The 26,905-nt window shown below is 36.6% G+C and overlaps 1 protein-coding gene across 1 annotated transcript in view; it reads right to left on the bottom strand.

Moving 5' to 3' along the window:
- Positions 1–1,684: 1,684 nt before the first annotated feature.
- LOC138323341 (netrin receptor UNC5C-like) overlaps positions 1,685–26,905 on the bottom strand; it is an 86,517-nt gene continuing 61,296 nt past the window's right edge. Inside the window, exons 8-18 of the mRNA XM_069267894.1 lie at positions 22,642–22,683; positions 20,617–20,751; positions 18,181–18,237; positions 16,102–16,533; positions 15,037–15,138; positions 14,010–14,176; positions 12,965–13,201; positions 12,631–12,777; positions 8,587–8,757; positions 8,071–8,294; positions 1,685–6,809 (exon numbers count right to left, since the gene is read on the bottom strand). Coding sequence (XP_069123995.1) covers positions 6,638–6,809; positions 8,071–8,294; positions 8,587–8,757; positions 12,631–12,777; positions 12,965–13,201; positions 14,010–14,176; positions 15,037–15,138; positions 16,102–16,533; positions 18,181–18,237; positions 20,617–20,751; positions 22,642–22,683 — 1,886 coding nt within the window. The 3' untranslated portion in view covers positions 1,685–6,637. The remainder of the gene's footprint in view (positions 6,810–8,070; positions 8,295–8,586; positions 8,758–12,630; positions 12,778–12,964; positions 13,202–14,009; positions 14,177–15,036; positions 15,139–16,101; positions 16,534–18,180; positions 18,238–20,616; positions 20,752–22,641; positions 22,684–26,905) is intronic.

Consider the following 26,905-nt stretch of genomic DNA (forward strand, 5'->3'; position numbering starts at 1 on the left):
AATTTGTGTAGAAGGTGTTGTTATGAAGCAGACAGTCTGTCTTTATAGAAGAGGTCAACAATTTGTGTAGAAGGTGTTGTTATGAAGCAGGCAGTCTTTATACAGAGGTCAACTTGTGTAGAAGGTGTTGTTATGAAGCAGGCAGTCTTTATACAGAGGTCAACTTGTGTAGAAGGTGTTGTTATGAAGCAGGCAGTCTTTATACAGAGGTCAACTTGTGTAGAAGGTGTTGTTATGAAGCAGGCAGTCTTTATACAGAGGTCAATTTGTGTAGAAGGTGTTGTTATGAAGCAGGCAGGTCTTTATACAGAGGTCAACTTGTGTAGAAGGTGTTGTTATGAAGCAGGCAGTCTTTATACGGAGGTCAATTGTGTAGAAGGTGTTGTTATGAAGCAGGCAGTCTTTATACAGAGGTCAATTTGTGTAGAAGGTGTTGTTATGAAGCAGGCAGTCTTTATACGGAGGTCAACTTGTGTAGAAGGTGTTGTTATGAAGCAGGCAGTCTTTATACAGAGGTCAATTTGTGTAGAGGTGTTGTTATGAAGCAGGCAGTCTTTATACGGAGGTCAATTGTGTAGAAGGTGTTGTTATGAAGCAGGCAGTCTTTATACAGAGGTCAATTTGTGTAGAAGGTGTTGTTATGAAGCAGGCAGTCTTTATACAGAGGTCAATTTGTGTAGAAGGTGTTGTTATGAAGCAGATGGTCTTTATACAGAGGTCAATTTGTGTAGAAGGTGTTGTTATGAAGCAGGCAGTCTTTATACAGAGGTCAATTTGTGTAGAAGGTGTTGTTATGAAGCAGGCAGTCTTTATACAGAGGTCAATTTGTGTAGAAGGTGTTGTTATGAAGCAGACAGTCTTTATACGGAGGTCAACTTGTGTAGAAGGTGTTGTTATGAAGCAGGCAGTCTTTATACGGAGGTCAACTTGTGTAGAAGGTGTTGTTATGAAGCAGGCAGTCTTTATACGGAGGTCAACTTGTGTAGAAGGTGTTGTTATGAAGCAGGCAGTCTTTATACAGAGGTCAACTTGTGTAGAAGGTGTTGTTATGAAGCAGGCAGTCTTTATACAGAGGTCAATTTGTGTAGAAGGTGTTGTTATGAAGCAGGCAGTCTTTATACAGAGGTCAACTTGTGTAGAAGGTGTTGTTATGAAGCAGGCAGTCTTTATACGGAGGTCAACTTGTGTAGAAGGTGTTGTTATGAAGCAGGCAGTCTTTATACAGAGGTCAACTTGTGTAGAAGGTGTTGTTATGAAGCAGGCAGTCTTTATACAGAGGTCAATTTGTGTAGAAGGTGTTGTTATGAAGCAGACAGTCTTTATACAGAGGTCAACTTGTGTAGAAGGTGTTGTTATGAAGCAGGCAGTCTTTATACGGAGGTCAATTTGTGTAGAAGGTGTTGTTATGAAGCAGATGGTCTTTATACAGATGTTGTTGCTATGACAAATGGTCAACATTCCAGTTTTTTTTTATATAAAATGTACCATGACCACAATAATGTGTAGCAGGTAAATGCAGCATTCAGACCAGGATTGGAACCTTTGACCTTTAAGACACCTGGTCATCAATGTTGAGATAGTCCGGTCCTGCTATAGGTGAACAACAAACACTGTACTTTCCAATAAGCATGTCTTATTATGACATGTTACCTTATAAATGCACAGAAAACCAGAAAACAGGTGCTCAGATTTCTTTTTTCTCAATTTATTTTAGTGACATTTATATACAATAAACATGACAAAAACAAAATATTTCAATCTTAAAATTGCATGATCATTGTGTTAGCTGGCAACATACCTAGTAGTTACCAAACTTTACATAGGACATATAGATTTAATATAACTGTAGCTTCCCAGTCATATTGTCTCAAATAAACAACACTGTCACATATTTATGATAAATGAGAAGCTGTGTAAAAACTGACACATGACACGTCATGTATCAAATGTAAATGTTCAAATAGCACTCATAACTACCTTACCACGCTCACCCACACATGTACTTACATATGTGTACTCTCTAAGCTGAACTAGCACACTTGTTCTCTTACACCTGTGCAAGCACATGCATTCAATCGCACACCTGCACCAGCACATGTGCATGTTTAGTCAATCAAATGCATCAAACACATGTGTTATAGTTCATACACTTTAAGAATCACTCTCCACATCAGTAAAAAAACGTTACCACCATTCTTACTAAAAAAAAAGTTATCTCCCCTTCAAAAATACAGGACTTGCCCCAAAAGTCACTGTAATTACCCCATTATGGCACGATTATTGAATTAATGAAGAAAAAGATGGATTAGGTCAATCAGAAAACCCGGATTCCTTGAAAATTCCACTTAAAAAATGTGGTACATTGACTGCTTTCATCAAGTTAAATTTAATTTCTGTAATGGTATTCCTCATGCATGCTGTACTGGAATCTGACCATCTGTTAGGAGAACTTGGTATTACAATCACAGTAAGAGGACCAATATAGCTAAAGTACTCAAACCAGACATGTACTTAAATATCAAATAAAGGCTTTTGTTTCACACAGACTTAAATGTACTCTTACATTGGAACCAAACATTTGTCTCAAACAGATGCAAGTGTACCATCTCGATGGAACCAAGATTTTGTTTTTCACTTTTCTTTGTTTTAGAAATGGTTTTGGGGTGTGTAAATGAATTTAAAGGTGAAAAATATAACTTTTAGGTGATAACTGCTAATCGAAAATTCTCCAATACAGGTGTTAAGTTCCCAAAAGTCAAATGTTCAAATGTTTAGAATTACAAATTTACATCCTCTTCCATGATTGAGTGCACCCTTTGCAACGGAACTAAATGTATATTACACAGAATTAATTTTAGAAGGAATAATATTTCTTTAACAAAGAAGAAGTTAATAGCATTCTAATTTTTTTAGACCTCTGTTCTTTTCTTTGGATTAGACAAAAACAGTAAAACGACTGTGGAGCAAACAATTAGGTCTTAACAATTTTCTGTAATTTTGGGTAGTTTGATAGATGAAATTATTTGAATTGGTATGCAAAGAATAGAACGTTGATTTCAGCTACCAATTATTTGTTTTCACTCTTTTACAATTCAGTTTAATGTAAATATTTCTTCCTAGATCTGATCAACAATAATAATATATGTAAATATATAAGTTAATAACACATACTATTCTGTATTAGGTCCCACCTAGATGATATTTAAGGGGAAAAAATGACAATGTTTATAAAGCATAATATAGGTGTTGTTACAGACAATAAATTACTATCATTAACGCAAGATACAACTCATTCACTCGATCAACAACTAGCATTACCAAGGGAGACAACACTTACATCCAAAAACACAACAGATGAGTAGATATTTATGAAGTAAAAAAAAATTAAATAGAATGCGAATGTAAACAGATTTCCACCCAAAAGAATATAAACATTTCCCCCCATATGTTTTAACTTTGATACAAAAATATGACAAGAGAAAAATAGCTGGTAACACAATCTTGCTATCTAACCAAAAAAGATGCTATGCAATTATTAATTTGAGTTGTATATTTTATTTCTATTTCTCCTATATAGAAAAGATGGAAGCAGAGCAATGTGTAGCTATGAAAATGATGAATTACATCAACAATATATACCAATGATAAAGAGAGGCTTAGGGTGACAAAACTAACTCAATATAGTTTGACAACACGATTGTGACATATTTATTAATTGCTTAACAATTTATATTTCAAATTCATATTCATAGCACCATCCATGAGGGAGAAAAAGCCAGCAGGTCAATGTCAAATATTTCCAGCTATGTATATACAGATAGTAACAGTTTTATAATCTAAGGATTAATATTTATTTATTTTCACAAATGGTGCCTAGTTCTTGCAAATGAAATGAAAAAGGGAAAATTTACATTGATCATGAAATAGAAAAATTTGGTAACTTTTCAAATAAAACAAGAAAAAAAACAACACTTTGTTTGTAAAGGAATGAAAGTGAAGAGTTTCCATTCAAAATCTGATTCATCAGTTCAGTCTTTTAAAAAGTGTACTAAATATGGTAAGAAAAGGCCTTGAATACTACAATATTATACACCAATCTGATGAAAATGTAGAAGCACTTTAACATTTATGGGAATCAATCGATGATCCTTTAGATTCATGCTATATTTTACAGAAGGAATTTACTAATCACTATCAACAGCTATGGCTCATTTCTTAAAAGAACTCAATTTAGCGCTACACAAAAAGTTGACAAAATGGATTGTGAAAGGTTGAGAAGTTTTTGAGAGTAGGTCGCAAATGTCACCAAGTACAGTTTTAAAATGGTGACAATATGGTGGGGTTCACATCGGCTATGGATGACAGGTGAATTAGAGGTAATGAGATACTGGATTGGTACACATATAGACATGTATACTGTGTTAATGAGATGTCTGATGGCCCCTTAAACTACTGCATCGACACACACACCTCTCAACCTGGTACAGACAAAGGTCAAAGGCTGCAACACTTGAACAGCCTTCCAATGAAAAAGTCACCTAACTCATTTACCCCTGAAGACACGGTTAGACTATTCTAAATCAAAGACTAGGCCAGTCCATTATGAAATTTGAGGGGTGAATGAGTTTAATGTTGGTATGTTACATCAACTCTTAACATATTATAGAAATGACCATTTGTTTTACATGACACAAAATGACTAGAAATTATTTGAAGAATGTATAAATATTTATGCACGAAGTCGGAATTGTTTCACTTTCAACTAAGCGGCTATACTATTAAGCCATAATGACTTACTAAAATTAACCAGATATTTCTGTAATAGGTTAGCTAGTGTTAGATTTTTTTGTATGTAGTTCCATTAGCTTTCTGTGACTGCACAGCATCATCACAAGGTTAATCAAAGAGCTATACCTGGACCTAGTACCACCAAGGATCTGCAATTATGCCCATTAGATGGCCATATTGAGCCATTATTTTGATGTAGTAACAATCACTATACCATACTACAAAGCCAACATTATAGGTGGGAATGTGTGTTTACTTGACAAAAACTGCACCCAGTGACCCCTGTAATGTGATGCCACTGATGTTAAAACAATTTAAATGTTTTCACCAAGTTAGGGTACAGGTTTAAAGTTGTATACTGTACACAGATCAACTTTAAACGTCATTTTGGTTGCATGAACAAATTACTCCCAATATGAACCTCAGGTTTATCCCACGGGTACGCGATTGCAGTATCGTATTCTCTAGTACCACATACTAAAATAATGCCTCAATTTTCTAATTCCGATACCCTTCCACGATAGATTGATCGTTATAAACTAATCCAATAACACCTGAAATAGGTACAGTTCTTCTACACTGAATAAAGAAATGTCTTGTATATGCATGACTTGAAAAGGGTAATTTTATATCATTATGTAATAAATTAAAGAATCTGTCATATTTAACTAGCTTATAACAAAATGCAAAGGTGCAATAATATCAGCATGTCTGCACATTGTCTGGCACAGTTTTCACACATATCATTACACCTGTTCAAATATGACATCCTATACACATATTTGGCAGTTTGAATTGTATTTATACTCATCATATTATCTTTATCACAATATTTTTATCATATCAACAGTCTCTAATGAGTGATGGGGTCAAGGATCACTTGGATTGACCTTGACACAGAGGTCACATTGGAATGACCTTTCCAATTGTCCCTCTGGTGAGTAACTTCACCACAATCCAGACTACCTCCCTCTCTGTATACAGACTTGTTTATCCAAGTCCATGTTTGTCAGGGGCATACACTTCCTTGACCTTTGACCCAGTTTAACAGAGCAAAGGTCAGGTTAATACCACCTGAAGACATTAGTCTCTGCCAGGTATAGTAGACTTTTTTACCTCACATCTCACGTTGTAGTGTTGAATATGCTTAGAAAATCACAAGTTCCCTACAAGTCCAAATAAAATCTCCAGGGTTTTCATCTCCGCTACAGAGTCTTGATTTAACCTTGTGGAATTCACAATAAACGGCAACACTATTCTCAATTTCTTCAAAATAAAAGTAATGTAGTAATTCTCTGTTCCCTTTTGGAAAATAGCACTCTTTGTTTTCTTCACTTTGAGATAGTATTGAAGGCCAGTGTCAGTACAATATGGAGTCATGTAGGTTTATTTTCACATTAATTAATTTGCATCAGCAGTCATTCCATATAAGGAGTTGGTGAGCACCCATATTTGGTCGTACTTCGACACACTAAGCACTATGAAGTTCTAGTTTGCTATAGTAAATGACCTCCACAGAATAGTTAGAATTGTAGATACCAGATATGAATCGTTTTAACATGAACACCATCATACCACAAATCTATTCCTCTCATTATAAAACGTCCTTGTAAGGGTCGACCGGCAGAGTAACATGTCCTAGTTTGAAGTAGTTTGACACATCGGGTCACCCTTGTGGAGCACCAGTGTTATGGTTATGAGACATATAACTTCCCTCGGAGTCGCAACTCTTCTGGGCATGCTCAGTCTCCCGAGGCGGTTCTGCCCCACATGTGGAGACCGAGCGTAATCACAGCCACACTTGCATAGGTTATAGAAGTATTATCCTGTCATTGGCACAGAGACAAAATCATAGCCATGATCCGCGGTCCTCTTCGAGGACAGACGCCGCGTCTAACCGACCCATCACACGGAAAATGTTCATTAAATCAGTCACTGCTGTTTCTTCCCGATGTCGTGCCTCCCACAAATCGAGAATGTGTTCTGTGGGTGAACCCTTTGTAGCAAAGAACTGGACATACCTGAAAAGAAATAACAAAACCATTAGTAGTTGTGTAATTGTCAATTTATTACACAAAAAACATTGTTGTGATAGTGATTTACTTGTAAGAAACAAGAAAATTGCCAAAAGTAGAGTCTTGAATAAAATCAGCAATATGCAACACTATTTATCTTTAAATTGGTAATAATCAAGGCTTTGTCCTCTATACTTAGTTCTGAGTCTTCAAAAGAATTATAATTCATTCATTAAGTCTTTGAATTTGACAGAAGCATTCAAAATTTATTGTGTTTGAATAAATAATTATGTGAAATTGTTTTCATAGATTTCAAGGAAACAAGACATCAAGGCTTTTGTTAATGCTTGAAACATTGGGGGAGGTACCACAGCTACCATCAAAACTGAACATCAAACACAACTCCAGCACCTCCTTAAGGTTGTAACATTAGTAGGAAACTCTAGGTCCATTTTTTCACCCCGATCATTAAGTGTAGGTAGTTAAGCTACATTTCCTACCTTTTCCTACTAACCTAATCCCCTACCATTTCCCAGAGTCGTTTGAGGAACAGCCAGGATTATATAGTCTTACTTGACAAAATCACGTCTGTGAATCGAGGCTTACACACTCTATGAAATGCACATGTAAAGAAATTTCAAATCACATGCCATTAGGCTCATGCTGCTCAGTCGGGCGTCGGGGTCTCCCAGAACCTCCGTCCTACACCCTCCTAAAGGGGTGGAGTGATCCCCCCTGCTTTTTACACATAACTATTTTATTGGTCTTGTAACCTAACTCAGTGAGAATGCCAAGATTTATGACTCACAATTTAGAACTAAAGTTTTCCAAATGATCCTCTTACTCTATGGAGATATGTTAGGCTTGTGATGAAATAAAAACATTAAACCTCAACCATGTTCCTCAAAAAGTCCTCCCAAAACTGATCCATGCAATAACATGACCAAGCTATAACCAATCTCAATTGTTTGTGATTTTTAAAACGTCTATTTAAGACATGCTGTATCCACTAACAGCAGGACCAAGCTATTATTGGAGACCGACGGTGTCCTGACTACCCTACTTCCTGGACTGTCAAAGTTTAAGGTTCACATCTAATTCTTATCCATCCATTATTGATGACAATGTACAACAAACCACCAGGCCAGGTTTGTAAGAGAATAAGTACTTTGTGAAATTTGTATTTAGTTGTCCATTCTTGATTCCCAATACTACAGTTTTTATTTGGCTATAAAGTTTATAGACCTTTTAAATATAGACTACATACCTATCTACTGTGAGAGCTTGTGCTAACATCCTCCAATCGTTGCCCCGAGCATTCGGAGGATCTAGTAACATACACAGTCTCGTTCTTATATGTGTTGGCAGTCGGAAGTTTTGACCTTGAGGGTCAAGCGTTACCATGGAGCTGAACCCTGAACTGGAATTGGTGGTAACTGTTGATGACCTTCCTTTGAGTGTTGAAGATGGTGTAGAACAAGATACAGGTTTCTGCAGAGCAAATTAAGCAAATATTGATTATCAACATGTATTTTAGCATGACATATCATTTCTGTCCAATGTTTTGCATAAATTAATTTACATAGGTCAATTGAATTATTTTGTTAACAACATAAAACTTTTTCCATGAGTTTCAAAGTATCTATAAGCATATGAATACAAGAAATTAGCCATTCACTAGCATCACTTATAACAGACAAATAGCAATTGCTGACCAAGGGACACAACTAACAAAGAAAGATAACTGACCAAGGGAGACAACTAACAAAGGGAGATAACTGACCTCTTTAAAGTTGTTGCTGATGTTGAGGACTTGTCTGTTACTAAGAATAGCTTTTTGATACACCTGAATTTTACAGCTGACTTTGTGATAGGCACGGTCTACCAATTCCAGTGAAAAGGAGCAGTGAAGGTTGTTCTGTGTGCCGCTCCAAATGTGTTGGAATGGAATCTCCTGGAAATCAAATTCTTCATTGTAATTTGATGTTTACATATACACATATTAATTTTACAATACAGCTATAGGAGTGTAAGTCATTATCTTCTATGAAAGTTATGTTTTAAACTTCTTATTTTGATTTGATCAATGATAAGACATCAATCTTCCAAAAAAATCAAATCTTAGAAAGTTTTGTTTTACTTTATAAATAAACAAAACATCAAGTCAATCTTTCAGAAGATATTAACTGTGGGATTTCATTTGTTCAATTTCCACTGCTAAAACACAACCAGCAAAAAGATTTTTCACAAAAATTGAATATTCAATTACGTGTACATAAATGCGGGATGCACAAAGTACCCAAAACCATTTAAAAATGAAATCATATTAAGAGACTGTTGGTATGCATGATGCATTACTTGATCAAATTAGGCAGAGATCTATGGGCCCTGTGGACAGGTCAGAGACTTCCATCTGTAAATTTGACACAGAAAAATGAATCTATTTTGATCAAATGTGTCAGGGAGCACAATTGTGGTGTCCAGATTGGAAAGTGTTGGCTGGGAATGCTTATACCAGATTTTTGTATCTGTTATTTTCTTTATATTACCCCTATAATTTACGAGCCCCTATACAAAAGTTTGACAGTTGGAATTCCTCTGGTGACCCCCTCACTTTGTAATCTAACTAGAGGTTCATCGCATTATCCCCTGAACAAAGGGAGACAATAAGGTGTTGGGTGGATGTGACAGAGTAAGAGATTTAGTACTGTATAAAACCATGAGCTAACTGGTATACATTACAATCAAACATAAAAAGCTTTATTCAAATTTTGATAATCTCTTTCAACACCTTCAGTTTTATGTAGAGATTGAGATTATAGCCTGGCAATACAAGTGTATACCTGTGTGTATCACTTCCTCTACTAGCCTCTCAAAAATGACCACTTCTTCAAATTTAATAATGATTTTTTACAAGGATAAAATGTTTTTGGGTATAAAGCTATGGATAAGATGTATCATGGACAACTTTAACCTCTACCCGACCAAAACCTGATCCCCCCCAGGGTAGTGTTGACATGCTGAACCCCTTCCCTGGGGTGGTGCATGATATGCTAATACCCCATATCACCCCCCCCCCCCCTCCTCCTTAAGACTGGTGCACATTTTTAATGATAATGGCATGGATGTGCAGGGCAAGAAATCCCAGCTCAACTTTGTCATCTTGTTTTAATAGTTCATTTATTATCATAAATGTTAAACTGATCATGGTATGATCTGCCAGACAAATGAACAGTTGACAAAAGAAAGGCTCGTAAATCATAAATGGGACAAAAGTGACTTGTACTGGGGGCATCTGTTTAAATAAATCGCCTCTCACCGAGATTAATGGTGTTACCAAAATGATTCCCCCATGGAAATTTAACAGAACCTATTTTTCATGTTTACAGAATGCACCACCATGTGGCGCTGATAGGCATCAGAGTGTGCTGACCTCTAGCGAGCAGGCGATCAGACAGTGCTGACCTCTAGTGTGCATTAGCCCCAAAATGACCCTGTCTACACCTCAACTGACAAATCTTCACTTCAACCTGCTCATTTGTTAATTTTGTATTATCTGGGCCCAACATTCCAGTCGGAGTGACTTTCTTGGGAGAATTCACCCTACCCCAAGTACTTAGATAACTATGTCTTTACCACTAGATATCTAGCACCCTTGTCGCTTTACCAAAATTATTTTACATGTTTACCCAATTAACGTGTAGTAATCCTGAGACTTCCATAAAGCCACACAGATCTTTCATAATGATAACTTAATACTTCTCCCCTTATTCCAATTTCCATAATTACTTCAATAAAATGTCTCTTATCACCACGATGAAATACTCTGCAAACTACTACCCAATAGCTTTATGTCTCAAATTATCTTGCAATCTGCAAATTTTCAGAATTCCTTGTCACAGCATTTGAGCTACATTTTCATATCAAATCTTTTTCAAAACCTCAAAAGATATTCCATAATTTTCCTTGGCTCCTTAAGACTGTAATTCTAATGTCGTATAATTTTCGTTTTACCTATTTTTTTTGTTTTGGTTTTTAGTCGAGCGTCGCTTCCATCATAAAATTGCCATTGCACGATAAATATATCAATTTTCTCCTGAATGCTTAAAGTATGACAGCAGAAGTATCCATTTAAACTGCAATGGGAAGTTTATCTGTCAAAATTGTGCAAAAAAAGTCTAACTTTAATTCAAAATTATTGGGAACTGTGATGGAGAATTACAGTGATTAAACCATCTCGAGAAGGAAGCTTATCTAGCCGGCTTATGTTACTTGAAATATGAAATGTACAATTAGTGTGTCAGAAGCCAAGCGAGACAGCTGTGTGCTGCAGCAAGACTGCAGCAGTGAGCAACTTATCAGATTTTGTCTGAAAATAATTGTCTCCCGTCCATCTAAAACAATTTTATTTGTGCAGGTGCATGGGTCATGTTAATTTCGAACTTTTATAAATTCCTAAAAAGACAATAGAATTCCTATGACGATACAATCAAGAAATATTATTTTCCAAAAATTGATGTTGCGACATGTGAAGTTAATTCCCTTATCTGTCCCAAACACATTTACACTATTTTGATCCCTATGACTGCTAGTTGTTTTTATTTTCTCTCAAAATATGTGCAATGTTTTCTTTGGTCTAATGAATTCATGGCTCGGCTAGTCCATGAGGAAATTAGTTAGTGTTCAAATTAAATAGAAATAGAATGCTAGCACTCAGTCGCACAATTAAGTAGAGAACTGATCTAAAATCAAACGCCACATGCCGACTTCCTATAGCAAGGACATCTCGTGTCACCATTTGTCTGTCGTAATTTATACAGAGTATAGTTACACCAACTGGAGCCGAGAACAATGACCAGCTCCAATTGTCTTGTTTTATTAACAATGTAATGTCAAACAATCATCCATCATGTTCCAATTTGTGTAGGGGGGTGAGAATATCTGCTAGGACTCCTCCCCCTGCTACGGGGAGAAACAATAAAATAGGCTATGGTAGATACATGATCCCTCACTCTGTCACAATACTCACTAATTATACTGATTTATACAGGTCCCACAACCACAGTACTCTTGTATTCAATGATATTCTACAATACTAGGGCCACTATCACGTTTATAATGGCCACCACCATTTATCAATTTGTCCAATTTAGATCTGGACATTGATCAGCCTAATTCCTCCCTCCCCTGGACCACCTCCCTGTAAATATCACCCAACTTTTGTTACAGGGATATAAAGGACTTACCAATTTACACAAACACATTTGTCATTTTATTTCAACCACAGATTTAGTTCTGTACCATTCCTCTACACCTGCCCCAGCCCACTACCCTACAGTACTGCCTGCCATTTCCCTGTCTCCAGAACATTTAACCTGGCCTCATCATAAAAGGTCAAACCCTATATAAATTGTATTCAGATCTGTATCAGTTTAATAGTTACTACCAAAATGTCAGACACATTCACACCAACAAATATTATTATAAACTTTTATAGTTCCAATTTTATTTATCTTTGTATATCAGCTGTTCAGCTGTGCACATCATGTATTGTCTAACTTTCAATATAGATCACATGATGTTATTAGGCAAGTCATATGACAACACCTCTGTTTATGTTATATAACATCACAACATGTAACTATATATAACTCATCAAATATAATTGTGATAATACTAATGATGTTGTCTTAGCCTTAATAACTTTTCAGGGCAAGATGTATCTAGATTACACGAGACGATAGCCTTTTTATTTTGGCCCCTATCACCTGTTAACATTAACAACGTCTCCAGGTGAATACACTAACGAGTAAATTTCGGTATCTACCTGGTAGTTTGCCGCTAATTTACTTCTCCAACCCGGGGTGAGTTCTTCAATGGTCAGGCACAAATTATGTCCGCCATCTTGGAATGGTATCTGCTTTGGTTTGTCAAGTAAACGCCCTCCAAATTTCCTCTCTTCTTGTATCACACTCTGAAAAGTTAAAATTTGATATCTTAATTGTATTGCCGATGACTGGAAACTTGGAAACATTGTTTTCACATTTTTAACCGAATGGATTAAATTATTAATAAAGATTTTGTAGCGATCCAAAATCATATTTAATTTTAAGCATCATTTACTTTCACAGTGAAAGAGTGACCTTGGACTCCAGACTTACTTCTAATGCATCCTGGGTGTCCTCCACAACATAAACCCGGATACTGAAATCCATGGAAGGGGGCATCATAGGGGCAAATGCAGCCAGACGAAGGATTTTGATTGGTTTGCCCCCGTGGATGGCCTCGCCTATAAGGGCATATCTTTGAAGGTATTCGGTCATGATATGGCAGTGATTGGGGTCTAACTGGGCATAGATTGGTGTGTTAATTGTCTCCTGTCCCAAAGTTACAATTTTCTGTAAGAAAGAAATTTCATGGATTTTATGAAAACATTTTTCTATACTGCAAGATATCTGCAACTCAATAATTAAAATTTTCCTAAAAGACAATTGTTATTTTTCATAGCATTCACAACAGATTAATTGTTTCTTTGACCAGAACACCATGGTTTGCTAGTTTCTTTGACCAGAACACCTTGCTTTGCTAGTTTCTTTGATCAGAACACCTTGGTTTGCTAGTTTCTTTGACCAGAACACCATGGTTTGCTAGTTTCTTTGACCAGAACACCATGGTTTGCTAGTTTCTTTGACCAGAACACCTTGCTTTGCTAGTTTCTTTGACCAGAACACATGGTTTGCTAGTTTCTTTGACCAGAACACATGGTTTGCTAGTTTCTTTGACCAGCATGGTTTGCTAGTTTCTTTGACCAGAACACCATGGTTTGCTAGTTTTTTGACCAGAACCTGGTTTGCTAGTTTCTTTGACCAGAACACTGGTTTGCTAGTTCTTTGACCAGCGAACCAGAACCATGGTTTGCTAGTTTCTTTGACCAGAACACCATGGTTTGCTAGTTTCTTTGACCAGAACACCATGGTTTGCTAGTTTCTTTGACCAGAACATCATGGTTTGCTAGTTTCTTTGACCAGAACACCATACCGGGGTAGTTTGCTAGTTTCTTTGACCAGAACACTGGTTGAACATCATTGGTTTGCTATTTCTTTGACAGGAACACCATGGTTTTTGCAAGTTTCTTTGACCAGAACATCATGGTTTGCAAGTTTCTTTGACCAGAACATCATCGTTTGGCGTTTAATCGTTACTTACATGCCATCGCGGAGGTTCATCTGTGGGTGTGTCACTGGTACAAAGGGAGAGCATCCAGCCTCCTTGTCGCATGTTGGCACAGTGTTGGAGTGAGAGGATAACAGGCTTTAACATGTCGTGTTTGACGGGACCGACCAGGATCACTGGGCTAATCACAGTCTGATGGTCTGAGGATGACAAAAGTACCATGATTAGAAAACAAAACCTCAAAAGATTCCTGTTTCAATATAGCCTTATCATAGTACGGAGGAGAATTAAAGGTTTATATTAGGACATGACAGGATGGGGCGTGAACAGACAGATTGGTCAAACTACATGTCTTCATATTCCAAGGTGGGGGCATACCAATTCTCTCTATCAAAATATGATATTTACTATTCCATTAAATTTGATTTTGTCATATTGTAATCTTGTAAGTTCTGAAATTTTATTTACAAAAGGATACCCAGAAACTGTTGGGGAGCAGACATGCCTGATATTTATAACATATAAGTAATAGTTCTGAATAGATACATCGGACAGTATATTCTATAGAGATCCTGACTGATAACTAATGCAATATACTGTGTACCACCAGATATACAAATATTCAGGTTTTATACACATTTTCCACAAACTCTCACTAAAATCACTTTTACCTCTACAGTCCATGAATGGAAGGTAGATCTCAGTAAAGAAAGACATCTGCATTTTAATGTCACATCACTGTCAACTCTGATGGAAGATTAGAACACATGAGAAACAAAATTTGAATTTTTATTCACTTTTCGAGTTAACACCGTCTCCTATCCTACCCATACATCAGATGATCTATGCGCCCGTTTTTTCATATATCCAAGTGATGCATTTATTTTCCGTCGTTAGTGGTAGTGAGACAAGTTTCGTGAATCGCATGCTCTGATCGGGTTATTAGCGTATTATTTGTTTACTATCCTAACCGTAATGGGGACTATCGGTGTAGATCTGCGTCTACCTGCCTCAGGGAGGACACAAGTTCAGATCAGATAACGCCAAACACTTAGCATACCTGAGAGTTTGGGACGGTCCTTGTCGTCCCGACACACTGCAATGAACAGTTCCTCTGTGTGTCCCTTTTTAATGGCTCCCTCGGGCACTGTCAGTGCAACACCTGTGCAAGAAAAAAAAGATCTTAATGCCATTCAGGCTGTCATAGTTTAAACTGTCACTATCTTTCAGTGTGTACATTAATATAAACTGCTATCCATATCATTGTATTTGTGTACGGTAAGAAAAATATCTATTCAACATCACCTATAAACAACAGACAGCCTAGCTGTTAGCTTTCCCCTAAAACTTTATCCTAATTTACAAAACATCCAAAATGCAAATGGCTGACGTCTGATTTTTAAAAAGTTGCTTAAAAAATGATCAACATTTCTACCTTAGTTTAAATGGATGATGATATCAACAGAATTTCCTCTACAAAATTGAAAAATATAATCATTAGGAAAGGTGATTTGCATGGAAAAAGAAATTCTTATCTGATTTGATATACACACAACTCTGCAAAGCCTGAGGGCATGCATAAACAAGAAAATAGAATTGCAAATGTTAAGATTTGAAAATTCATGAAAAAAAAACCTTTAACAAAACTACAGGACGTATGACTGTATAATTTTGACAGATCTGTTAATAAATCAAAGCCCTGACTAATTCGGGAACACAAGAAGGCTAATATGCTGTAGTGTCATAGTTTTGTCTCCTGGCAGTGTTCTTTCCTCAAGTCTCCTTTCAATAACCTTATGGCAGATAATTACTCACAACTTATCATAAAATAATTAAATTCATCTTTCTAATATATCACCATCATATATTTTAATTTTTATAAAGCTTTATGTATTACAAATTCTATGCATGAGCAAGACTCATTCACATTTAGTGCCTGTGCAAAAACTTAGGTATTCAAACAATTTTCAACGAACTTTAAGAGACACCAAGATATTGTGTCGAAAGCACTCTAACTCTGTACCTTCACAGTGGAAATTCAACATTTATCAGACTCTCAGATTGTGTATGCATGTTACAAGTATTTTGATAGGCTACCTATTGTACAAACAATTTGATTGGCTACCTGACTCTGGAAGTACAAGCCGGCCTCCCTGATGGTTAAATGTGCTCCAAGCAACAGCATCCATGTCGATGTTGCTAGGTAACTGGACAGACATCATTGATTGGCGGCTGTCCATCACGTTGTTGTTCTGTAAAGGGGGTCGTGGGCCAAGAGGTACAGGTGGGGGAACATCTTTCTCATAAGGAAGTTTTTCTTGGGGTCTATTGTTCATAAATGTTGGTTCTACGAAGAGTGTGTTTCCATTTTTGGTCAGAGTTCCTGCAGATAAACGGCAGTCTGGGCTGATGTCCGGTTTATCGTAAATGTTTTCCACAGAGCTGACGTTGTTGTTTGGAGCTTCAATGCTGGGACTGCGAGATACACCGTTACTTATGTTGTTACGCTGGACGATCACCACAGTCTGGGTCAGGTCAGGGGGCACGGAAACCACACCTACAAAATATACAACCAATCATAAACCACATCTACAAAATGTACAACCAATTATAAACCACATCTACAAATGTACAACCAATCATAAACCACATCTACAAAATATACAACCAATCATAAACCACATCTACAAAATATACAACCAATCATAAACCACAACTACAAAATATACAACCAATCATAAACCACATCTACAAAATGTACAACCAATCATAAACCACATCTACAAAATGTACAACCAATCATAAACCACATCTACAAAATGTACAACCAATCATAAACCACATCTACAAAATGTACAACCAATCATAAACCACATCTACAAAATGTACAACCAATCATAAACCACATCTACAAAATATACAACCAATCATAAACCACACCTACAAAATAAACAACCAATCATAAACCACATCTACAAAATGTACAACCAATCATAAACCACACCTACAAAATGTACAACCAATCATAAACCACATCTACAAAATATACAACCAATCATAAACCACACCTACAAAATGTACAACCAATCATAAACCACATCTACAAAATGTACAACCAATCATAAACCACATCTACAAAATGTACAACCAATCAAACTACTCAATGTAAAACAGTCATCAATTACCAACCCGATCAATTTCGTGCATTTGAAACTATTAACTGTTTCAAAGTTGAGCAAAACCGGCTAAAGATGTGCCAAATTAAAACTTAAGAATATGCAATAATTAAATAGGAAGATCTGTTGCAACAAAACCAAGTTTTAAAGCAGAAGCTGAAGCCATCCCCAAGATCTCCTCATATAGGTACAACAAACTAATGATTTTTTATTAACTTATCTCATTTCAAAAATAGAACTATAACAAAGATCTATTCCAACTGCTGAATTTTACAAAATAATTAGGATTTAAACCTTATTCTTTTGTTTTTAATTTTTCTTAATTACTGTGATCAATTAGCATACATTATTAGCCTCTCCCATCATGCCTGACCTAAAATAGACCCCGTATCTGTCTGGCCACTAAGTACATTATAACAGCCTTGCTGTAAGATACGGCCATACAGGGCCATCCATTTGTCTGACTTCCTCAGGTCAGCTAATCTCGAGGTCGTTAAGACGCTAATTGATTTCTATTGTTAGAATACCTGTTATTCTACCTATAAAGAATGTCTTCCTATTTACAGATGACAAATGATATATGACCTGAAGCTCTACATTATGTATGTGGAGTTAATATCGAACCCAATATCGGGGAGAGAAAGTGTTGTCGCGGTGTAAAATGATTATCACTTTACAAATATACATCAAATCACTCATAGTTCAATCTTCTGATTATGTCGGAATCAATCGTGTCTGCGAGACTGGTCTATAGGGGGCGCTGTGTGGTACAGGAACTGGTGGGTATATTCTGGTATGTGATAATCTACCACTGGGCCACTAGCCCTATCTATAACATCTGACTGTATCACTGTATATTCTACTGCAGGTGCCCTGTAAGCTGATAGTAACACTCGAAAGCTCTTATAGACTTCAAAAAACACTACACTTCTTTTATTATTGCAAAATTACGCTCATATGATACATGTAAACTTTATTTTATTTCGTTTCTTTTGTGGGGGGGGGGGGGGTATTTCTATAATACGTACCATTTCCATTTTTGTTTGCTTTCTTCTCCTCGTCAGTAAGTGGAGGTTGGTGACTATCTATAAATGTAAAATGATAAGATTAATATTCAAAATCATCTTGAAATAATTCCATGTTTTAAATCATTAAGATTGCATGATTGTCTATGAAAGGAAATGTAGCTATTACAACTACAAAGCTGAGAAAGACTTCACGAAATTCATATCAGTTATACAACTATTCTGAACTTTGAGAAATCACCCAAGCTCAATAAAAATTTTTTAGCTGAAGTGTGTAAAACTTGTTTTTTAGGTGAAGTGTGTACTTTAGTTTATCAGGATGCCAGAGAAAATTCCGATTTTGTGAGGTTTAGATCGGACTGATACGGAGGTCAGATGTTGGTTAGTGAGCACCTGGTCTTTAAAAGGTGACAAATGTACCGTTTAAGTGTAGTTTGGCATTTTTGATTGTCCCCTTTGTAAATTCTGAGCGGGCGTGGTAAAGCCACCATATCTTATCGGACAGATCTTACTCTGGGTCGAATAAATGCTTGTAGACATGCTACCCTCAAACCTAATGCAAGGTTAACACCATCAAAATCTCTTTTCTGAAAAATTGAATTCTTCACAAATGGGAAAATTGTTGTAAAATTGCTTTTTAAAATAACTTGCCAGTCTCGGTGACCAGTGACACTTAATCATTGTGCCAGAGAATAGAACGACATGTTAAACAACTTTTTTGTCTCCATCTGTCAATAGTTCAACCTCATACAATAACAACTTATGTCTCTCAGTACAGTGTAACATACCTTTAATGTTTGACCGACAAATTACCTAACCACAGCTGTTCTGGTCATTATAGCTTGACCTTCAAGTTTTCATCTTTTATCTTCTGCCCAATCAAAATAGTTTTATTTGATTCTATTTGGAAATATAACCAATCAAAATTCAATATCTTTCTCATCCAATCTGGGGTAAAATTAAATTTTCCTGTCATCCATTCAAGAAATAATTCAAATTTAGAAATTTCTTTTATTCGTTTCAAGTTTAACGCCATAAATCTCGACCAGCTCTTAGCCGTGGTTTTTGTGACACACAACCTAGGACTAAATTGACTGCCACACCACGAGATTCCCAAAGGACATGACTATGAGGCAGACAGTTTGTTTTAGATGGCTCATGTTAAAAGATTCTATCACCTAAAAACACTATGATTATCGAAAGGTCCAGTACAGTCACAGCAAATACAAAAACTTTTACGACATCGCTCCTGCATGAAAATCAATGTGAAGTAGGTGGTTTCTTTAAAATCCTACAGAGACAAATGGACGGTCACAATACACCAGAGTTAAATTTTGTTCATTTGTTTTTTTTCGTTTTAGAGAATGTTAATTACCTAACAACTTTGACCTAGACATGAAGGACAGGTAAAAAAAGAAGATGCTAACTCTTCCTGGACACCTGGATCTAAACTCCTGGTATGTGTTGTGTAGTCATCACAAGTCTTTTACTGTACTAATTCTTCTGTTTTATTGATTAATTCCATTGTTTCACGGACTTAGCATTTAAATATGACAGGGTGTACATTGTTCTTTTGGTTTTATATCTAAGAAAATAGTCAGGGAACCTATAGATGTACTTGGACTATAGAATGCCATTCTCCCATTACTAACTCAATTTATTGGACATTTAGGAGTACAAGTACAGCCCTTTTATACCCCACATATAATGTTTTCCACAAAAGGTCACTTACAAGGTCAAAAGGAGAGTGGTACCTTATCAACGGTCAGTCTACACCTGTAAAGTACATTGTAAATTGTCCGAACTTTGACCTTAGATGAAATATAGATATGGATTGGGAGGGGTTAAACTACAGGTGAGTCTAATTGATTTCATGGTTACAAAGGCTGTATGTGTAGAGCGATCAGGGGATCACTGCCCTGGGCACGGGACTGACCCTCCAGTCAATCTACAGATAAAAATAACACAAAAATACACATCTGCATCCAAAACGGCATTATAGATTTGGATATTGGCCCTACTTTAAAGATAAGGACACAGATGGAGCAGAAAAATGTCTTATCCACCAGGAAAAAAATCAGGATAAATGGGCTGACCTACGTGTAGCTCACAATATAAACATCGCTTGGTGTGTTTGTGTGTTGGCCCCACATGTGGATACTTATAATGTGATAAGGTGACACTTTTCGGCCATGGACCTGTGAAGTTGATGGGACCCGTTCTGACAAGGCCTGTCCAATCTTACTCTCTATAACCATGAATCAGTCAAAACACAAAGACAGGTGTGTCTTCACTTTCATCCAACTCGGAGCTCTCTTATACATTTTATCACATTTCCAGAAATGCGTAGATACAACACGACACATTTCATTAGGAAAGTAAAATATCTAGACTTGGTTCCTGATATCGAAACCCTTCCCAGTACAATGTAATACTTACTGTTGGCATTCTGACTTTTCCTTCTAATCGCCAAGGCAACCAGGATAACAAATATGGCAAGGACCACAATGGACACACAGATTCCGATATAGAGAGCAATGTTTCCACTTCCTGAGCTGGGTCCGATTGTGGTGGCTGTAACAAGTTTACAATCGTTATCAATTTGCTTAATTTAGACATACAACTACATGACAGTTAAAGTTTTATATCGTTAGAGAAATTCTTAACTTTCAATTAGTACAAACTAAATACTGAACCAGTATGTTCAAGTTATGGTTATGATGAACAAAAAGTTTGATATCTGATAATGGCTGATTGAACGAAACTAAATATCTATTCCGAGTCCAAAAAAACTAACAAATCTCATGTAATGAGAGTGTTATGATGATTCAGATTTGTTTTTATCTATGAAAGCGAAAGGAATTGCTTGCTTTTTCATAGATTTTTTTTTAATATTGCGCTAAAAAGAAGTAAACTTTTTTACTGTATGTTATACTGACACAACACCCTACATCAGAGACAATAAAAGGTATCTTAACTGAGGTTCTCTCAGCTCAATAATACTGCAAAGTAACCAGAAAACTCAAAACACCCAAATAAAATTAATTTTCATGCTTATTGGCAAATCAAGGGTTTGGAATAAATCAAGTGCTTTGTGTATTAATTAAGTACTGTCTACCTCTACCTTTAGATCTACGTAGATCTAACACCGAAACACACATATACCCAAATCTGGTTTGTATTATATAGACACTCAGCATTCAAACGTTTCGAAGAGGCAGAGCAGTGAAGCTGCGATACGCCACTTCAGGCCAAGTACCATGATTTATCTAACCTGCTCAAATAGTGTCCATAAATTTCACAACAAAATTAGCCTATAAATTCTATTTTAAAATGCTAACACATGAACAAAAAAACACAAGCATCTGCTTCAACTAATTTAAATGTATGCAAGCGCGAAACATAACGGGAAGTGGATATTAACTAAAATTACCACTTATTTTTCCACTGTTGGAAACTTCCCGGAAACTAAATTTATGAGAAAATATGAATGTAAATCTTGGCTAGGAGGGCATGTTAATGTCTGCTCTATATAATCTGGGCCCATTGTCCAGGCAAATCACATTACCGACCAAAAGAAATTGAGAAAAAAATTAGGGCTAATTAGGTGTAAGTGGTCGTTTAAATTTTCTTTAAAAAATTAACATGTTAATTCAAATAAAGTTTGTGACATCCCAATTAGGCCTGTATTGTGTCTCTATTTCCTCTTGTGTTCCCACAAATTATCATGGAATCATAAATACTGGTGAAAATTGCTATTCACTAATCTGTGCTATCTGGATACAAATTTGATGTGCCTGAAGCGCATTGATGCACAATGTTGCTGAACATTGAGTAGAGGGCTAGCTTATCTAAAGTGAGAGAGCCTCATCGCATATAAATCAAGACATATAGAATATCGGCTGGGTGAACCATCCCCTGGCATCTGCTGGGTGCATAGGATATCTCCACTCTCAACACAGGGACCTTTCATCATAGGCTATTTTTTTCTTATTTTCAAAGTGCACCAAGCACAACATCTGGTGCAAGTTATGTTATAGTGTTTCTAAGGCCAAGTCATTTCGTGTTTGACATTCAAATCCTTCAAATAGCACCTCATATGCTCACCTAAAAATTCTTTATTTTTTTCTGATGGAAATCAAGCTTAACAAATGATTTTCATACTAAATAAATATTTAAAAACTGATAAACAAATATAAAAAAATGATAGTTTGTGTAATTTGTGACGTCAAAAACTTAGCCAATCTCAATTCATTTTGACCTGTGTTTTTAGGTATGGAAACCTGTCTAAGGTCGACCTGTGGATTTCATATCACACATTGTAAGATCGGCCAGTGATGTTTATTGAGAAGAGATAGATGTTGGATATGAAAGGTTATGCATGCTAATCTCCAGGTACAATATTAGCCACAGTCGGGATGCTATCCATCAGATTGCTAATTACAGGTGATTCGTCACACATACCTGTTTTCAGTGGGCCTCTTGGATCCCCCTGTCTGGTTCTCTCTGCAATAAATTAATACCTCATAAAAGTCAACTAGTACGCATATCATTATTATAATTTACTAAAACACTTCAAGAATGAATATCTGGTGAGGAAGGAATGTGCAATCCATCTCGTTGGATCATAAAAACTTAAAAATAAGTTAAAACAAATGACAGCAAAAAATATTTACACTAAAATTGTTATGTATGTTTGATTATTTCACTGTCAAAACAGCTGTCGCATTAACACGAGATCAACTCGGACATTAAACAAATATGATTTTCCACTAATTACAATATCAAAATATTCAATATAAGTGATAATGTTTCGTAAATAAATCACAAACACAATGTAAGCGGTCAGAAGTTACCCAAGGTCAGGCTGTTTACATGTGTATACCATTTATTGGTGGTAACATCTGACATCTACTCATGTTTCAATGACAGCTGGTGTACCTCTTTGTTCTACAATGAGATGTTTCTTTTCTTTTTCTTTTTTTTTATTGACCCCCTGTACACAGGTAGGAGACTCGGATTGAATCTTATACTGATGAATCTTTCATAACCAAATAAAAGGTTTAAGTAAAGACAAAATTCTATGCTTTACAGTAATTTTAGTACAAATGTAAATTATTGGTACTACTATTTGTCATCAAAACCAAAAACGGTAAAGGATGTTAAGAATTAAGGTTATATAACCCTTTATGAGCGTTGTACCACCAAAGACACTTAGGCTATACAATGTGCTGAGCAGATACTAATTTAAGTCATTACTCAGGGCAGAATGTATTCTTCATGGGAATAGTGATGACAGAGTAAAATTCATCCTATTTCTACTGTCCGTGGCTTGATAATCACATTCAATGCAATATATATTCCATTAGTATTGATGGTAGGACCCTGGGAGACCCGAGGTCTCCTGTCTATGATTAGGTGACCCTAGCTTCACCGTGGTCCCTCGCCATCTCCCAGGACAGTGAGGACGACTCAATGTCCTCAACACTGTGCCATATTTACTGTTTGATACTCTATCCATGCTAATTAAATGACCACACCATCACACTGTCATTATCATGGCGATCTGTGGTCAACACAAGTTCATCCCAACTACTGGTCAAGGGAATGTTTACATATGGCTTCTATGGCCATCAAGTACATAGAACGCTGCTTTGAAATGGAGCAACGGTTCAGTCAATTACTGCTTTGTAGTCTATTAGAGGTAAAAATGAGTATTTTTGACAGGTTGATAAAACCTTGTATCAACCTTGCCAAAAGGTTTTGACCTACGGTATTAGAGAGTAAGTGTATGTTAGACAAGAATTCCACAAAAGTCGACATGTAGCCTGCAACTTAATCAAACACACAGAAACAGATTTTCTACTTTTTATAAAAATGACCTTGAGCTTTGACCTTCAACATAAAATGGGCGGGAGCTGAATAATAACTCTGTGAATCTAGGCTTTCAGAATGTTCTTTTTCTAAATGATCAGCACATGCTGTGAAATGATAATGAAATATTCCACTGGTCTACTTAATACACTCAAGACAAAAGTACCACGGATCAAGGCATGGTTCTAATTCAGAATCATTACCCACAACAAACACCTCATTAGATTTTAACTAGAACCACTGGAAACCGACCACCGTTGGCCATGGGAAAAACTCTATACATACCCCCAGGCTCAATCAGCTCATGAAATATTACCAACTCCAATCACATGATCAACCCCTTAATAAGTTGATAACTGTTTCTAATCAGAAAAATTCTTTAATCGGGTATAAAATCAACCAACCTGCATTCCGAGGGGAATATGAGCTCTTCTCTCCAACTTGAAGTTTTAACGAAGAGTGACAAAAAACAGAGACTGTTAGTCTACCTGTTCTGGGAGTCTACTCTAAAACTTTAATGGTCCCATCAACACTCTCAGATATGTGTATCGTACCAGTTTTGTTTAGAAACACCACCTAATACCAAAAAACATTTACATTTTTCATTTTAAATAACATCTAACATATTTGGCGAGATTTGTCTTTTAATGAGAGAATTAAGGCTATATAAGTTGGTTTCAAGAAGTTTTTGTTGGAGAGTAATGGCAGTAATTTACTAAATTACTTGAGTCAAACACTGCCTTACTCACATCAAAATTTTACGTTTTTGATATCCTCTACACATTCTATTCACAAATTATCCTAAGTATTAAGACTAAAACAGTTATATTCTAGTTTAACATATACTGGAGGTAGAGGACAGATGGTAGGTACATCCTACAGGGCCAGGTACAACAGCTGTTAACAACACTACCCCACACAACGTCCCTACCCCACACTCAACCTGTCAGGCCATCAAGCATGGGGACAGGACGTGTAAAGTAGTCCCTACCCCACACTCAACCTGTCAGGCCATCAAGCATGGGGACAGGACGTGTAAAGTAGTCCCTACCCCACACTCAACCTGTCAGGCCATCAAGCATGGGGACAGGACGTGTAAAGTAGTCCCTACCCCACACTCAACCTGTCAGGCCATCAAGCATGGGGACAGGACGTGTAAAGTAGTCCCTACCCCACACTCAACCTGTCAGGCCATCAAGCATGGGGACCGGACGTGTAAAGTAGTCCCTACCCCACACTCAACTGTCAGGCCATCAAGCATGGGGACAGGACGTGTAAAGTAGTCCCTACCCCACACTCAACCTACTTGTCAGGCCATCAAGCATGGGGACAGGACGTGTAAAGTACGGGCTGAATAACATAACATCTACTCTGATAATGAGGCCTTCAGAGGTAACATCCATCCAGGTAGCAGGTTCATCAATGATTGACAAAGCCGTCTGCTCCTGTGGGCTTAATCTAACTGCTCCTGTGGGCTTAATCTAACGAGAGTGGATCAACGGCCAAATCATATCCAATAAAAGTCGAAAAAAGCATCATCAAATGTACGATGTTAACAGGTAACGAAAAAATGTTCACGCATCCTAATTACCCCAGAGAGAGGGAGAGAAAGAGGAAGCCAATCATGTAAAGAAGGAAAATACCGTATTTGTCCTTCAATAAAGACCCCCATGGTATGGAAGTCCTTCTGTGAAAGAAAGAAAAAAAAGACCCCCATCCCCTCCTCTACGATTAAAAAATATTACTTATTGATGTACCAGGGACTTATTGAAGAACTTTGAGCTTGTAAGTGGACATTGAGATTATTGGCATATAGGGGGCTTATTGGTGAATATATAGCAGATATTGGGCTTATATTTGTAGACGTGGAACTTTCGTTTTCTATGAGTAAGAAGCATGTGTAGCCTTCAAATGTGATATGAGAGTACTTGTATGTGGGTTATAAAACCTATATACATATCTAGCCAAAACATCCAACATAGCTACTCAATATAATTATATAAACACACACCGCCTTACACCCATGTAATATTTTCATAGAAAGAACCAGATCCTGAAGTTTGTTGATAGAAGTCAAAATGACACCAATTACATCGAGTGAATCTTTCCTTAAGTAAACACCAACTATCTTCTGTACATCAGAAGCTAATTTTCTTGGGGTTTTCATACCTGATTAAAGAAAAAGTCCCAAACTCCATTAAAGTCACAGAAAGACAAGGTAAATATATACTCATAGAAGATACATTAAAGTAGCTAGCTACACAAAAACCACATGTTTATACATATATTCATGTGAGCTTTAGTTACATAGAAGATATTTGTAAAACTTAGATAGAAAAAAAAAGCTTGTTTTCTTCAACTTATATAATAAGTGAAAACTTTCAGAAGATAAACTCCATTAAAATGACAAAAATCAAAGATCAGAATCTCTTGAGTGGTTAAAATGATTATGATTGAGTTTTGAAGAGGTGTATGAAGAGTTTGGAGCTGGGACCTCTGATAGGAGGAAGTAGAATGGAGGTTCTAACAAGGTGGAACTGTATAGATCCTGATAGACCTTATATTTATATTGAATCACAGTGGGCACATATTCCTCTAAAATCAACTGCTTTCATACCCAGCCTATAGTCCTACCGATAACTTCTATGCACAACTCTGACACATCTTCTGTTGTAGCACGACTGACACTGGCACAGTTTTTCCATGGATATCTGTTTCTGTATATATCTACATCTGTGAGGGGTCCGAATTACAAACTGCCAGTTCCTGTGTACCGCTTATTGACATACTTAGATAACAGTTTAATTTTCCAATTTATGCCAATTACCTATCAGTGCTATTCGACAACTCTCTC

The sequence above is a fragment of the Argopecten irradians genome, chromosome 5 (genome assembly GCF_041381155.1).
Source record: "Argopecten irradians isolate NY chromosome 5, Ai_NY, whole genome shotgun sequence".
Lineage (NCBI taxonomy): Eukaryota > Metazoa > Mollusca > Bivalvia > Pectinida > Pectinidae > Argopecten > Argopecten irradians.